The sequence below is a fragment of the Salvelinus alpinus genome, chromosome 2, assembly GCF_045679555.1.
Source record: "Salvelinus alpinus chromosome 2, SLU_Salpinus.1, whole genome shotgun sequence".
NCBI lineage: Eukaryota > Metazoa > Chordata > Actinopteri > Salmoniformes > Salmonidae > Salvelinus > Salvelinus alpinus.
The window spans coordinates 110,562,430-110,578,815 of NC_092087.1; the positions used below are offsets into that span (position 1 = coordinate 110,562,430).

The window sequence follows — 16,386 nt, forward strand, 5'->3', positions numbered from 1 at the left end:
ATCAGGAGTCAGATGTGAAGGAGGAGGTTGATCATCAGTGAACCTCTAGGATTGTGGCTGGGCTGGCGTTTCCTCTTCCAGCTTGGTCATATATTTTTACACATTGAATGTTGATACTGTGAAACTATGTTATATATTTGTACCTCCTGTTTCATGAAGTGATGTCACTAAGTACTGCCCCTATATATACAATGCATTCGGAAAGCATTCAGACCCCTTCACTTATTCCACATTTTGTTACATTACAGCCTTATTCTAAAATTGATTCAATCATTTTTCCCTCATTAATCTACACAATACCCAATAATGACATCACAATACCCCATAAGACATCACATTGGCCCATAATGACATCACAATACCCCATAATGACAAAGCAAAAACAGGTAAATAAAAGAAACATTTTGATTTTCTTTAAAAGACAAGGACATTTCTAAGTGACCCCAAACTTTTGAATGGTAGTGTAAATTTACATGATGTATTGTTACACCATGTAGGAGCAGTATAGACTTAGTCTGTTCATTATATACATCTACATGATGTATTGTTGCACCATGTTGGAGCAGTATAGACCTAGTCTGTTCATTATATACATCTACATGATGTATTGTTACACCATGTAGGAGCAGTATAGACTTAGTCTGTTCATTATATACATCTATATGATGTATTGTTACACCATGTAGGAGCAGTATAGACCTACAGTAGCTAGCTGCTAATTTAGATGTAGTATAACTTAATGAAACTGCCTTAAATATGCTGTGGTAAACAATTTTTATTCGCACTAATCAATCAACACATTCCTGTCTTTGTATGTCTCAATATAATAGTATTATTTAATTAAATCCATTTAAAATAATCTTTGTCTGAAAATAAAATATGATCCTCAACTGCGTTTCCCCTCCAGTCAGCAGACGGCGATGTGCGTCTTTCAGGCGACGCTGCCAGCGTGACGTATAATCTAGTGGACGGTTCTTCATAAACAGCTCGTCAACCACCTCGGTAGCTTGCTAGCCAACATAGCCGAAAGATTCAAGCTATTTATACGCTTTAGGTGTATATTAGCTACTGTGTTTTCGACACACTTAGGTCGTATCTAGTTGTTAACCTATATAATTTAATATTACGTTATTTTGTATTAGTCAGCTATAGTAGCTGGCTGGTTAAGTTAGCACTAGCCTAGTCGCTAATGATAGCTAGCTAGCTAACATCCCTGAACATGAGCTCACTAAACATCTCCCCTCTCGTTAAAGAAGAGGGGGTCTGCTGGACGGAGAAAGAAGCCCTGGGGCTGAACATTGTCGTGAAAGAGGAGAAGGAAGAAGAGGATATCACAGTAAAAATAGAAGTAGAGGGTGAGGCTGTTACAGTGAAAGAAGAAGAGAAAGACGTTTCAGTGAAAGAAGAGGAAGACGCATTCAGAGTGAAAGAGGAGGAGGATGTTACAATGAAAGAAGAGGAGGAAGAGAAAGAGGAGGATGCAGTTTTTGGAGTGAAGAATGAAGGGGAGATAACTGTCACATTGAAAGATGAAGAGGAGGAGATAGGAGATCTGATTAACACCAGTAAGTACCGCCTTAAATTCGTTTTTAACTTAGGATATTCAGAGTTGGCTCGTCAATACCTCTTCAACGGAGGGCCCTGGGATGATGACTGATATGTCTAGAATCAGACGACTAGAGAGCAAGCTACCCCTTGTTTTCTCTGTTCCGTTTCCAAAAAGTGACTTAACATATATATTTGAGAAGGGTCTATCTGCTGACCGCAGACTGGGGGGCACGGCATGTAGTGATTTTCATGTAGTGATGTTTTACTACACACCGTGCCCCCCAATAGTGCCATGCGAGATTTGGGTTGGCTACAACAAAGATTATGGATATACTGACAAGATGTCTCGCCGCCCAAACAAGGGGAGTCGTTGTCCACAAAGCGGCACTGCGGGTTGTCTAGCTCCCGCCTATCCTTTCTTTGGATTGGTGGATTCATCTTATTATTGTAATCTATTGTTTATATTCTATGAGGGCTGTTGTCGTCAACCGCCTGTATTCAATGGAGAGAGATGCTAAGCTACTAGCATGAATATGTACCGCCTGTATTCAATGGAGAGAGATGCTAAGCTACTAGCATGAATATGCACCGCCTGTATTCAATGGAGAAGAGATGCTAAGCTGCTAGCATGAATATGCACCGCCTGTATTCAATGGAGAGAGATGCTAAGCTACTAGCATGAATATGCATAGCGATCTGGAGACAACTCCTATAGTGTTTTTTTTATCAAAGTTGTCGGTATGTCACGTGTCCACATAACAACTTAATCATTACGAAACTTCTGTTGGATCAAGTAAACTTCAAGTAGCAAATAAGCCATTCATTTTGTTGTTGACCAAATTCGACACTTTCCACATTGGATTGATAATTGTTTCCACTTGGATACAACCTACTGTAACCTACTGGCATGACCTAGAGAGATACAACCTACTGTAACCTACTGGCATGACCTAGAGAGATACAACCTACTGTAACCTACTGGCATGACCTAGAGCGATACAACCTACTGTAACCTACTGGCATGACCTAGAGAGTTACAACCTACTGTAACCTACTGGCATGACCTAGAGAGTTACAACCTACTGTAACCTACTGGCATGACCTAGAGAGATACAACCTACTGTAACCTACTGGCATGACCTAGAGAGATACAACCTACTGTAGCCTACTGGCATGACCTAGAGAGTTACAACCTACTGTAGCCTACTGGCATGACCTAGAGAGTTACAACCTACTGTAGCCTACTGGCATGACCTAGAGAGTTACAACCTACTGTAGCCTACTGTAGCCTACTGGCATGACCCAGAGAGATACAACCTACTGTAGCTTACTGGCATGAACTAGAGAGTTACAACCTACTGTAGCCTACTGGCATGACCTAGAGAGTTACAACCTACTGTAGCCTACTGGCATGACCTAGAGAGTTACAACCTACTGTAGCCTACTGGCATGACCTAGAGAGTTACAACCTACTCTAGCCTACTGGCATGACCTAGAGAGTTACAACCTACTGTAGCCTACTGGCTTGACCTAGAGAGATACAACCTACTGTAACCTACTGGCATGACCTAGAGAGTTACATTCTACTGTAGCCTACTGGCATGACCTAGAGAGTTACATCCTACTGTAGCCTACTGGCTTGACCTAGAGAGCTAAAGTTGTTCAATTCCTGGATTTTAAATGAATATTTTCCAGTAATAATTATAATTTGTGTCTTCCTATCCACATGTGGGATCCCTCTCCTTTGTCTTCCGCTCTACACCAATAATAGACAACTACTGTGGGATCCATCTCCTTTGTCGTTCCCTCTACACCAATAACAGACAACTACTATGGGTCTCCCAATCACGGCCTGATGTGATACAGCCTGGAATGGAACCAGGGACTGTAGTGACACCTCTTGCACTGAGATGCAGTGGCTTAGACCGCTGCGTCCGTGTGTGTGTTTAACTTTTTAACTGTACTAGAATGTTAAAAGGCCGCTAAAAATTTAAATATCGGTTATCGGTATAGTTTTTTGGGGCAAGAAAAATATTGGCCAAAAATGTGATATCGGTGCATCCCATTATTCTAAAATTGATTATTCTTTTTTAAATCGTCATCAATCTACACACAATACCCCATAATGCCATCACAATACCCCATAATGCCATCGCAATACCCCATAATGCCATCACAATACCCCATAATGGCAAATCAAAAATAGGTTTAGATTTTTTGCAAATGTATTAAAACTATTCCCCAGGATAACTAGTCTGAGTGATGTTAGATCCCAGGATAACTAGTCTCGGAGTAATGTTAGATCCCAGGATAACTAGTCTCGGAGTAATGTTAGATCCCAGGATAACTAGTCTCGGAGTAATGTTAGATCCCAGGATAACTAGTCTCGGAGTAATGTTAGATCCCAGGATAACTCGTCTCAGAGTAATGTTAGATCCCAGGATAACTCGTCTCAGAGTAATGTTAGATCCCAGGATAACTCGTCTCAGAGTAATGTAAGTCTCAGATAGTTTTAACCCATTACAGTCTAAGCCCTGTCTGAGGGTCTAAACAACATGAAGGGCTTCCCCTGTATTGTACTGTTTTAAGAAGGTTATACCAAGGATAATTTTGCTATTTGATTTTGAACTGTAAGACCCATGGAAGTATCAACATAAAATATTTGTCCATACTGCTATAACCCATACTAACACATTGGATAACATTCACAACATGGAACAACAGTAACCATAGTAACGCATTGGATAACATTCACAACATGGAACAACAGTAACCATAGTAACACATTGGATAACATTCACAACATGGAACAACAGTAACCATAGTAACACATTGGATAACATTCACAACAGTAACCATAGTAACACATTGGATAACATTCACAACATGGAACAACAGTAACCATAGTAACACATTGGATAACATTCACAACATGGAACAACAGTAACCATAGTAACACATTGGATAACATTCACAACAGGAACAACAGTAACCATAGTAACGTATTGGTTAACATTCACAACATGGAACAACAGTAACCATAGTAACACATTGGATAACATTCACAACATGGAACAACAGTAACCATAGTAACATTGTTTCCCCCAGAACATCTAAAGGAAGTTTGTTCTGAAGTGTCTGATATCTAAGAGATGTAAACATAAAAAACAGAAATACCTTATTTACATAAGTATTCAGACCCTTTGCTGTAAGACTTGAAATTGACCTCAGGTGCGTCCTGTTTCCAATGATCATCGTTGAGATGTTTCTACAACTTGTTTGGAGTCCACCTGTGGTAAATTAAATTGATTGGACATGATTTGGAAAGGCACACACCTGTCTGGCTACCACAGCGTTCTGAAGCGATACGCCATCCCATCTGGTTTGCGCTTAGTGGGACTATTATTTGTTTTTCAACAGGACAATGACCCAACACACCTCCAGGCTGTGTAAGGGCTATTTGACCAAAAAGGAGAGTGATGGAGTGCTGCATCAGATAACCTGGCCTTCACAATCACCTGACCTCAACCCAATTGAGATGGTTTGGGATGAGTTGGACCACAGAGTGAAGGAAAAGCAGCCAACAAGTGCTCAGCATATGTGGGAACTCCTTCAAGACTGTTGGAAAAGCATTCCAGGTGAAGCTGGTTGAGAGAATGCCAAGCGTGTGCAAAGCTGTCAAGGCAAAGGGTTGCTACTTTGAAAAATCTAAAATATATTTAGAATTGTTTACCACTTTTTTTGGTTACTACATGATTCCATATGTGTTATTTCATAGTTTTGATTTCTTCACGATTATTCTACAATGTAGATAAAATGGTAAAATAAATAATTATAACCCTTGAATGAGTAGGTGTGTCCACTCGTTTGACTGGTACTGTATATCTCATGAATGTTTTTACATTCAGTTACATGAAGTCACTTTATTACCACTTCTTCCATAGTCAAACATGTAAGGAAAGATTTTTTTAAATCAAAAGGGATGCTGTCAAAAATGTATTGAATTCAAATGGATTTACCCAGCCTACAAAGCACTACAGCCACTCTACAGCCACTCTGTGACAACCAGTTCTGCTCTTTTATTGAGGGATCTAGTCTAGATTAAACTTCATAGGAAGACAGTTTTATCATGTGGAGGTTTCATTTAGGTCTCTGTTTAACGACATACTCTGTGTGTCTTTGCAAGGAGAGAAACCAGACTCTCACTCTGACAGCGGGAAGAGTCCTTCAGAGGAACCAGACCCAGAGACGCCCAGACCAGCGAGACAACACCACTGCTCCCACTGTGAAAATAGTTTTTGCTGGTTAGGGAACCTAAAACTGCATGAGAGGACACACACGGGAGAAAAGCCTTACCAATGTTCCCAGTGTAGAAAGAGTTTTACTATGTTAACTAACCTAAAACTGCATGAGAATTGTCCTTAGAGCTCCGAGACAGGATTGTGTCGAGGCACAGATCTGGGGAATGGTACCAAAAAATATCTGCAACATTGAAAGTCCCCAAGAACACAGTGGCCACCATAATTTTTTAATGGAAGAAGTTTGGAAGACTCTTCCTAGAGCTGGCCACCCGGCCAAACTACGCAATCGGGAGAGAAGGGCCTTTGTCAGGGAGGTGACCAAGAACCCGATGGTCACTCTGACAGAGCTCCAGAGTTCCTCTGTGGAGATGGGAGAACCTTCCGGAAGGACAACCATCTCTGCAGCACTCCACCAATCAGGCATTTGTGGTAGAGTGGCCAGACGGAAGCCACTCCTCAGTAAAAGGCACCTGATAGCCTGCTTGGAGTTTGCCAAAAAAGGCACCTAAAGGACTCTCAGACCATGAGAAACAAGATTCTCTGGTCTGATGAAGCCTTTTGGAAACCTCCAAGCTGGCTATCATGTGCCTTTTATTAAGGTGTGTATATATATATACATATAGATATATAGTCTGTTCAACCTCTCTTTCGTATCACCCGGGATTCCTAAAGATTGTAAAGCTGCCGTGGTCATCCCCCTCTTCAAAGGGTGTGACACTCTAGACCCAAACTGTTACAGACCTATATCCATCCTGCCCTGCCGTTCTAAAGTCTTTGAAAGTCAAGTTAATTATCAAACAGATCACTGACCATTTTGAATCCCACCGTACCTTCTCCGCTGTGCAATCCAGTTTCCGAGCTGGTCACGGGTGCACCTCAGCCACGCTCAAGGTACTAAACGATATCATAACCGCCATCGATAAAAGACAGTACTGTGCAGCCGTCTTCATCGACCTAGCCAAGGCTTTCGACTCTGTCAACCACCGTATTCTTATCGGCAGACTCAACAGCCGATAAGAACAACCGATCAATCAACAACCGATCGCTGCCCACACCCGCCCGACTAGCATCACTACTCTGCACGGTTCTGACTTAGAATATGTGGACAACTATAAATATCTAGGTGTCTGGCTAGACTGTAAACTCTCCTTCCAGACTAATATTAAGCATTTCCAAGCATTTCCAATCCAAAATTAAATCTAGAATCGGCTTCCTATTTCGCAAACAAAGCCTCCTTCACTCACACTGCCAAACAAACCCTTGTAAAACTGACTATTCTACCGATCCTTGACTTCGGCGATTTCATTTTCAAAATAGCCTCCAACACTCTACACAGCAAACTGGATGCAGTCTATCACAGTGCCATCCGTTTTGTCACCAAAGCCCCAAATACCACTGCTCTCGTCGGCTGGCCCTCGCTACATATTCGTCGCCAAACCCACTGGCTCCAGGTCATCTATAAGTCTTTGCTAGGCCGCCTTAACTCAGCTCACTGGTCACCATAGCAACACCCACCCATAGGACGCGCTCCAGGAAGTATATCTCACTGGTCATCCACAAAGCCAACATCTCCTTTGGCCGCCTTTCCTTCCAGTTCTCTGCTGCCAATGTCTGGAACGAATTGAAAACATCGCTGAAGTTGGAGACTTATATCTCCCTCACTAACTTTAAGCATCAGCTATCTGAGCAGCTTACCGATCGCTGCAGCTGTACACAGCCCATCTGTAAATAGCCCATCCAACTGCCTACCTCATCCCCATGTTTTTATTTACTTTTTTTGCTCACACCAGTATTTCTACTTGCACATCATCATCTGCACATCTATCACTCCAGTGTTAATTTGTTAAATTGTAATTACTTTGCTACTATGGCCTATTTATTGCCTTATTGCCTTTATTGCCTCTGTACTCCATTTGCACACACTGTATATAGATATTTCTATTGTGTTATTGACTGTACTTTTGTTTATCCCAAGTGTAACTCTGTTGTTTTTGTCGCACTGCTGTGCTTTATCTTGGCCAGGTCGCATTTGTAAATGATAACTTGTTCTCAACTGGTTAAATAAAGGTGAACATTTTTTTAATGAATTGTTCATGACCTCCTCCAGTGATAAAAAATAAATAAAAAACTTTTCCTGTTGAAAAGTGATATATAAATACAGTAAAGTATAAACACACTAAAGGGAAACAAATTTTTTTTTGAGCAAAATAGTGTTTTTTTAGACAACTGCAAACTAGAAGGAGTGAGTGATGTCATAGTAAGACCTTCAAGGAGTTGGCTTGATGGGAAGTCGTGATGTTGTCCAATAGGAGACTGATCTTCATGTGAACATTCATTATTCTTTTTAAAATCCTTCCTGTTCTGTCAAGTTGGTTGTTGATCATTGCTAGAAAGCCATTTTCAAGTCTTTCCATAGATTTTAAAGATGATTTAAGTCCAAACTGTAACTAGGCCACTCAGGAACATTCAATGTCATCTTGGTAAGGTCCTCCAGCGTCGATTTGGCCTTGTGGTTTAGGTTATTGTCCTGTTAGGACAGTTTTTTTGTATTCAGATCTCTGAAATGCACTCTACCTACGTAACATTTAGTTTCCTTATATTACGGTGGGAAAACAGTTTTCATGGGCACAGAAATTCCAAATCAAATCATTTGAGTTTGCAGAAATCCTAAATAATTTCAGAGTTTGCTAAATTCAATGGTTCTAACCGAGAGTCACCTTAACTTTATTGACAACACCCAAGTGGATACTGTCATTAATGTGGTTCTTCAATAATTACACATAATTCTTAATACTGTAGCTGTTTAGTTAGTCACATGTTCATCGATCATCAGCTGATCCAGGAAATCATTTTCTGAATGCCAGTCACATGACAAACATCACGACATGCAACAACAACCAAAGTGCTTCTTCATTCATTACTCTGGTAAAGACAGTTATGCCGTGCTCCACGTTGGATCCAACATCCCTAACAAATTGGTGTTTATAATGTGTTATTGTCTGCTTGATTTACTGGTAGGGTCTCGTTAGTCTGTTTGCACACAGAGATACTTTGCTCATAATGTGTAGAGAACTGTTCCTTGATGGATAGGCTATTGTACAACACACAGAGCTATTTTCCTTTATTTGTTGTTTGGTGAAGTTATGGGTCCTACAGTAGGTCTATGTTGTTAGATGAAGTTATGGGTCCTACAGTAGGTCTATGTTGTTGTTAGGTTAAGTTATGGGTCCTACAGTAGGTCTGTTATTGTTAGGTGAAGTTATGGGTCCTACAGTAGGTCTAAGTTATTGTTAGGTGAAGTTATGGGTTCTACAGTACGTCTGTGTTGTTGTTAGGTGAAGTTATGGGTCCTACAGTAGGTCTATGTTGTTGTTATGGATCCTATGGTACACTATGTATGTCATGCAATAACAACCAAAGTGCTTCTTCGTTCATTACAGGTATATTTGTTGTTAGGTGAAGTTATGGGCCAATTTGGCAAATAGTGTACAAACCCTCATTGTCAGGCTGATGGAAAAGCTAGCCAAAGAGCATTTTACTGGTTGAAGTGTTTTTTAAATACAAAGCGGTTGATTTGTGATGATGACACAAACATTATATTAAGCAGGACATTCAAACGAGCCTTACAATTATAATCCAAAGTAGTGTGAAATGCACTCATAAGCAACCTGGAAATGGAGGTTACTCCCCTGAGTTTTCCCCCATTCACATTCAGAATACGTTGTGAAAAACTCTAATCTTTGCTCACCATTTTTGCTCCAGGCAGATATACTACATCCATAACTAGTGGTTTCCTCATGACCAGATATACTACATCCATAACTAGTGGTTTCCTCATTAGCATATATACTACATCCATAACTAGCGGTTTCCTCATGACCAGATATACTACATCCATAACTAGTGGTTTCCTCATTAGCAGATATACTACATCCATAACTAGTGGTTTCCTCATGACCAGATATACTACATCCATAACTAGTGGTTTCCTCATTAGCAGATATACTACATCCATAACTAGTGGTTTCTTCATTAAAAGATATACTACATCCATAACTAGTGGTTTCCTCATGACCAGATATACTACATCCATAACTAGTGGTTTCCTCATTACCAGATATACTACATCCATAACTAGTGGTTTCCTCATTACCAGATATACTACATCCATAACTAGTGGTTTCCTCATTACCAGATATACTACATCCATAACTAGTGGTTTCCTCATTAGCAGATATACTACATCCATAACTAGTGGTTTCCTCATGACCAGATATACTACATCCATAACTAGTGGTTTCCTCATGACCAGATATACTACATCCATAACTAGTGGTTTCCTCATTAGCATGGAGGAGTTTCTGCAACCAAATTGCCCTCGTGCCGCAATTTTAGCAACACAGAAAGGGGCCTGTATTGGAGACCAAAAGTCTTCTGCCACACTGCTTAGAGTTTCAACAACATGAATAACTTATTTCTAGTCTACAATCTTAGATGTTACTACTAATGTGACATTTTAGACAAAATATGACTTGTTGCTCATTTTAAGACAATTGTCAAATAATTTAAACATTCATTACAGACATCAATTGTTGTACAACATCATGGCTATGCTGTTGGCATCACCTTTTACAGTGAATTACCGCTGTTGTGGGCCTTTAATCATCTGTCTGACTTTGTTGTTCACACAGGAGAGAGACGGGACTATCGTGGATCCTCTGGGGAGCCTCAACAACCTCATGATGCTGACAAGGTAGAGAAGAGTCTCTCCAGATCAGAACACCTCAAGAAACACCTGCAGAGACCCACAGGGAGGAGAACTCACTGCCGCTCTGACTGTGGGAAGAGATTCACCTCATCAGGCATTAAAATTCATCAGAGAACACACACGGGAGAGAAATCGTATAGCTGTGGTCAATGTGAGAAGAGTTTTAGTCGATTTGGCCATCTGACATTACACCAGAGAATACACACAGGAGAGAAACCTTATAGCTGTGTTCAATGTGGGAAGAGTTTTACTCAGTCAATCAGCCTGATATCACACCAGAGAATACACACAGGAGAGAAACCTTATAGCTGTGGTCAATGTGGGAAGAGTTTTGTTCAATCTGGCTCTCTGACTCTACACCAGAGAATACACACAGGAGAGAAACCTTATAGATGTGGTCAATGTGGGAAGAGATGTACTACATCTGGCTCTCTGACTGTACACCAGAGAATACACACAGGAGAGAAACCTTATAGCTGTGGTCAATGTGGGAAGAGTTTTGTTCAATCTGGCTCTGACTTTACACCAGAGAGCACACACAGGAGAGAAATCTTATAGCTGTGGTCAATGTGGGAAGAGTTTTGTTCGGTCTGGCAATCTGACTCTACACCAGAGAACACACACTGGAGAGAAACCTTATAGCTGTGATCAATGTGGGAAGAGTTTTACTCAGCTAAACAACCTGATAGTACACCAGAGAACCCACACTGGAGAGAAGCCTTATAGCTGTGATCAATGTGGGAAGAGTTTTCCTGCATCTAGCAAGCTGACTTCACACCAGAGAACACACACAGGAGAGAAACCTTATAGCTGTGATTTATGTGACAAGAGATACTCTGATAAAAGATCTCTGATCAAACATCAGAAAATACATACATGAAGGAGTTGTTTCATGATATCAATGAAATGTCACAATGTAGAATGTTTTAACATTGTAGAAGGAGTATTTTAATGATGTTCTACCTTATCCTTTGCCCTGTTCAATTGATTGCAGCATGATATGGATATTAGCCTCAGGGGAAAATCCAGGCTCTGAATTGAAAGAGTATTATTTAACCAAAAAAAAGAGCTGTGTTACACTTACTGCGTTGGTGACCCACTTTAATCAAAATGCAGCACTTCAAAATGTAGCTAGCTGTTTTCTACGAGTTGAAAAAGCTGCTTGTTTAAAAAAATACATGTAATATGATGATTGTTGCAGATGTTTGTGTATATACACACATGAAAGCAGTATAATAAATTGTACTAATCAATTTTATTAACAATCTGACATCACTCCAGTATTTCTTTACAACATTCAAATGCTAATTGTCTTCATTCCACTACTGAAGAAGCATGACTCAAATCACCTCATATTTCAAACATTCAGCCTGACAAAAGATACATGTTTTATTATTCCATGCCTCACCATTAAGTGAAGTATTGCCAATACATATTAACAAAGGGGTGTACATTTGGTTTTGATTTTCATATTTACAATTTATGTAACAGTTAGTAATCATAATTATTTATGCAACCAGCTGACCATTTTTGGGTACAATTATATTGACATTGTTGCCCTGCTTTTAGATATAATTATATTGATGTTGTTACCCTTCTTTTAGAATATCAGGATTAATTCTCAGATGTGCCAACCCAAATGCATGACATTGGGGACTGGGCACCGATCCAACAACATGCCTATCGAGTGAACTCTGAAAGGAGAGAGAGAAGTAAGGTTGAAAGTTACTACGGATATTGCAGGAGTTGGTTGGTGATTGTCTCAAGGGTGGGCAGTCAACAAGTTTTGCGTTTAGCCAGTGCGTTGCCATGGATCACAATTTATTTTGTTCCAAGGGGACGAGAGTTCTAGAAGCTTGTGGGGGAAAAATACTAAAAAATTGAAGTTTTCTGTTAGCAAACTTGATATATTTGTCTTAAGGTGGAAGGTGTTACAGGCTTTGGTTTTTCCATTTATGTTTTGAGGTTGGACTTTAGCGTGTATAGCTCGTTAGCACGTAGGACGCACTGATTGGTGTCACCTCGTTAGTCAGTATGTGTTACACCTGTGCTGGCTTGTCCATCTCGTTAGTGGGAAGGTGTTCCACCTGAGCTGGTCCAGGTTCTATTTAAGAGTGTCTGGCCCAGTGCTCCAGTTGTCTTGATAGATGTGGAGAGTCAACACCTTTTAGTTGCTCCACCTTTTTGGTTTGCTTCCTGTTTTTAAGTTTGTTGTGGGTTTTTCTTTTGTTTGCTGCTTCTTGGAGAGATTTAGTGGGTCTCATGGTGGGTGTCTTTTAGGTCCCAGTTGTTGTTACTTGTCAACTTTCAGTGGACACCGAGCAGAACTGCAACATTATGTTATAATACTTTTATTGGATCAAATGGTTGTTTTATGCAACAGAATAGAGGGTTCTTAGAACTATAGTGTCTGTGTTCTACTGAGGATGGGCTTCTTGGAGATAACACTGACATTGAGATTTACAATGTATTTTGTGTGATAAAACCTAAAGAGACAGCATTCCAGAGCATGAGTTAATGTTTCTGTTCTATATGGTACCAGGGAGAGATGACCTCAGGGCCAGACCCTGGTCTCTACACAAAGAGTACTGTTTTTACAGCAGATACTGTTTGCTGAGTATTATAAGTATATTTCATACAAATCTTAACCTTGTGACCCGTTTTATACATCTGTTGTTGGTCATGTAGGTTGAAAGGTGTGTATCTTGGCTGTAAAAGACCTTTGTACTTTTGTATCGTGGCTCTCAACGAATCATCTGGGGGTGAATCATTGACCAGCCATCATTATCGTAGAGCACTCAATTGATTCACTTTATATGTGTATGTTGTATTGACCTGCTCTCTTATTATTAAGTGAATAAAGATTTAGTTTAAGAATAACTCTGACTTGTGTGATAAGTTTGTCTCCTCTGATATTAAAGAAATTAACCACATTTGGGGATGTTAATCTTCACTTGGTGACCGCTCCTGACGACCTGGGTAAATGGTGCAGGAGGGATCCCTCTAACTTGGGATCTTAGGGAGACCACACTTCGGGAACGGAGCAGATGGACCCACCTTTTGATCTGAGAGGCAGCGAACCGAGTGGATACCACATCTCAAACGTAGTTTAAAAAAAAGAAAAAGGTGAGTGAAACCAGCAGAGTTTTTATAAAAGCCTCGTAGGCTCTGAGTGTGTATTCCTCTGTGAGGGGGGCACCTTGGAGGTGTGAAAAGGGCTGAGGCAATAGGCTCTGAGTGATTATTCCTGTGTGAGGGGTGAGGGTACACCTTGGAGGTGTGAAGAGGGCCAAGCCAGCTATCTATGTGAACTGGATGAAAACTAGAATCTGTGTTTACTAGTTAAGACCATGTATGATATAGTATAATCTAGTAAGGTGCACCTGTAATTATTCCCAGTATGAGAGGAGTTGCTAGATTTATTAATTAAACCTTTTTCCATAAAGTTAGTGAACCAAGGTGGCTGACTAACTGTTGATGTTGAAGAAGCGTCCCGTCCACTAGATTATACGTCACAGTGGCAGAATCACCTGAAAGACGCACATCGCCATCTGCTGACTGGAGTTGGTATCGCAGTAAAGAAAATACTTTCAGACAAAAAGCTAAATAGCGACTGCACGGAAAAACCAACCACTCCCTTTGAAAACGGGCTATGTGGCATCAGAAACATTTATTATAGTGTAAAAATGTAATACAAAGTGCAGCTAAATAGAATCATTTGGTCATACCCACTCAGCACATGACGTCCAAGGACGTCGAATTATAGGCGATATCAGGTCTGTCTGTTGTGGCCGCTATTTTGCCCTAAAATAGTCATCCCAAATTGGGTTGTGTATAACTATGTAAATGTCTCTCGGACAAGGTGACTTTTATCAATATATACTCTAAAAAGTAAAGGTTCCTGGAGTATCCTTTATCATGGCTCCTCCAAAGAACCTTTTGGGGTTCATTTTTTTTAACTCCCTGTCCACCCTCCCTCCATTATAAAAACATATTTTAATAATAATATTGACAATATTGATTTAATTAATTAATTGTTTTTTTAGTGGCACCACAAATGTGAATTAATATTTACAAAACAATTTACCAAATAAAACACATTACAAAATTGCAACATTTCTGCAAACATGTCAGACCATAATAAATAATACATTTACTTTGTATAGTGCTTTTCATGACATTTAAAATATATAAAATAATGATGTACAATAAAACAACATACATAAAAAATGAATCATAGGTAAACTAACAATATTGTAGACTTGATGCTAAATACAGATTTTTCAGCTTTAGTGTGTATATCGTATCCACTTAGTTATGTTAGGAAGTTTGCCATCTTTATGACCGGCCCTGGTAACTTCACCCCAACTTCTCTTATCCCCAGAACACAGTAACTTAACAACATAAGCGTTTTTCTGACATTTTTGGGGAAATTGAAGGAAAATAAAAAATACAGCCCTAGCAGAGCCCCAAGTCCCATGGGGACGTCCTCGAGGGCGTGGATGTTCTCCCCATCAAAGGCCAGCGGGATTTTACTCTCATGGTGAAATGGATTTCCACCGATGTGCAGTAAAGGAGTGAAGAGCCGTGAAATCTGTGTCAACAAAAGTAAGAAAAGATTAATACACATACAATTAACAAAGAACATAAATGTTCAGCTGTAGTTTTATATAAGTATGTACACCTATGTTTATGAAGAAACAGATGATTGGTGCATAGGCATACCTTGTCACGGACATAAAGGCCACTCGGGTCCTCATTGAAGAGGTTGGACAAGAGCAGAATCACTGCTGGGGTCTCCAGTCCTAGTAAAGTAAAGCAATGATCTTACTACACTTGCTAATTTTATTACAAAATACATCAGAGAAAGGGAAGGAATAAGAGCAAATACCTCTTCTGTATTGTCCTTCAGGGACTGTCAAAATAGCAGGATGATGTCCTCACCCCTGCCTCGCCTCTCGACCTCTGATAGTCCTTGAATTCTCTTTTTGTCTATATCCATTCCATGGACTTGATTCATTTCTGAGAAGATCTGAACTGATCATTTGCACACATTTGTATGCTAATAGATGTCAGTTTGTATTGACTGCTATGTAGGTTAAATGTACACTTCAAATGCAGCTGTCCTACAACAGATCTGTACCTTCTTCTTGATAACAATTGCATTGTGTCCATGTTCTGTCCTATAAGAGTTTCAAAGGAAGAGAAAATGTGTCAAAGAATAGTCTTACAAGCATTAAAACATATATATATTAAATAAATATTGAAAGATAAATGGCATCGACATACAATGTAATGTAAAATAGAAGAACATATTGGAGAAAGCACTAGCCAATACAGTACTGCCATACAGTAACAGTACTGCCATACAGGCCTAATATCACATTTCATGATATCTTTGTTCACAAATTGTTCAATATTTTATCAGACTGACTTGAAAGATTATACGCAACATTTTGCTGCGTGGCAATACTGTGTTTGGATTCTGAAGGGCATTTATACAAAATAGGTAGTCTTGACACTGTATTAATACCATTATGCATTTGAATCCCATCTACAGCTACCATCTAAGATATTAATTTCCCTCCACAAGGGGGCGTACATGTAACGTTTCCAAAATGGGACAGTGTTGTACATGTAACGTTATGCCCCCTTGTGAGTTAATAGTATTGCATGCTGTAGCAGTCTATATAAAGAGGAAGACCTCCATTGACGATTCAGTTCGTTGTAACATCTCGTCTGGACAGGTCACCGTCCTTAGTTAGTTAG

At 39.9% G+C, this 16,386-nt stretch overlaps 1 protein-coding gene across 1 annotated transcript; it reads left to right on the plus strand.

Annotated features, from left to right (window-relative positions):
* Positions 1-908: 908 nt before the first annotated feature.
* LOC139549464 (zinc finger protein 239-like) lies at positions 909-11,882 on the plus strand. The gene is made up of 2 exons (XM_071360014.1): positions 909-1,565; positions 10,541-11,882. Exons 1-2 carry the CDS (start codon positions 1,220-1,222, stop codon positions 11,173-11,175), a joined length of 981 nt encoding a protein of 326 aa, XP_071216115.1. The 5' UTR covers positions 909-1,219; the 3' UTR covers positions 11,176-11,882.
* The last annotated feature ends 4,504 nt before the right edge of the window (positions 11,883-16,386 follow it).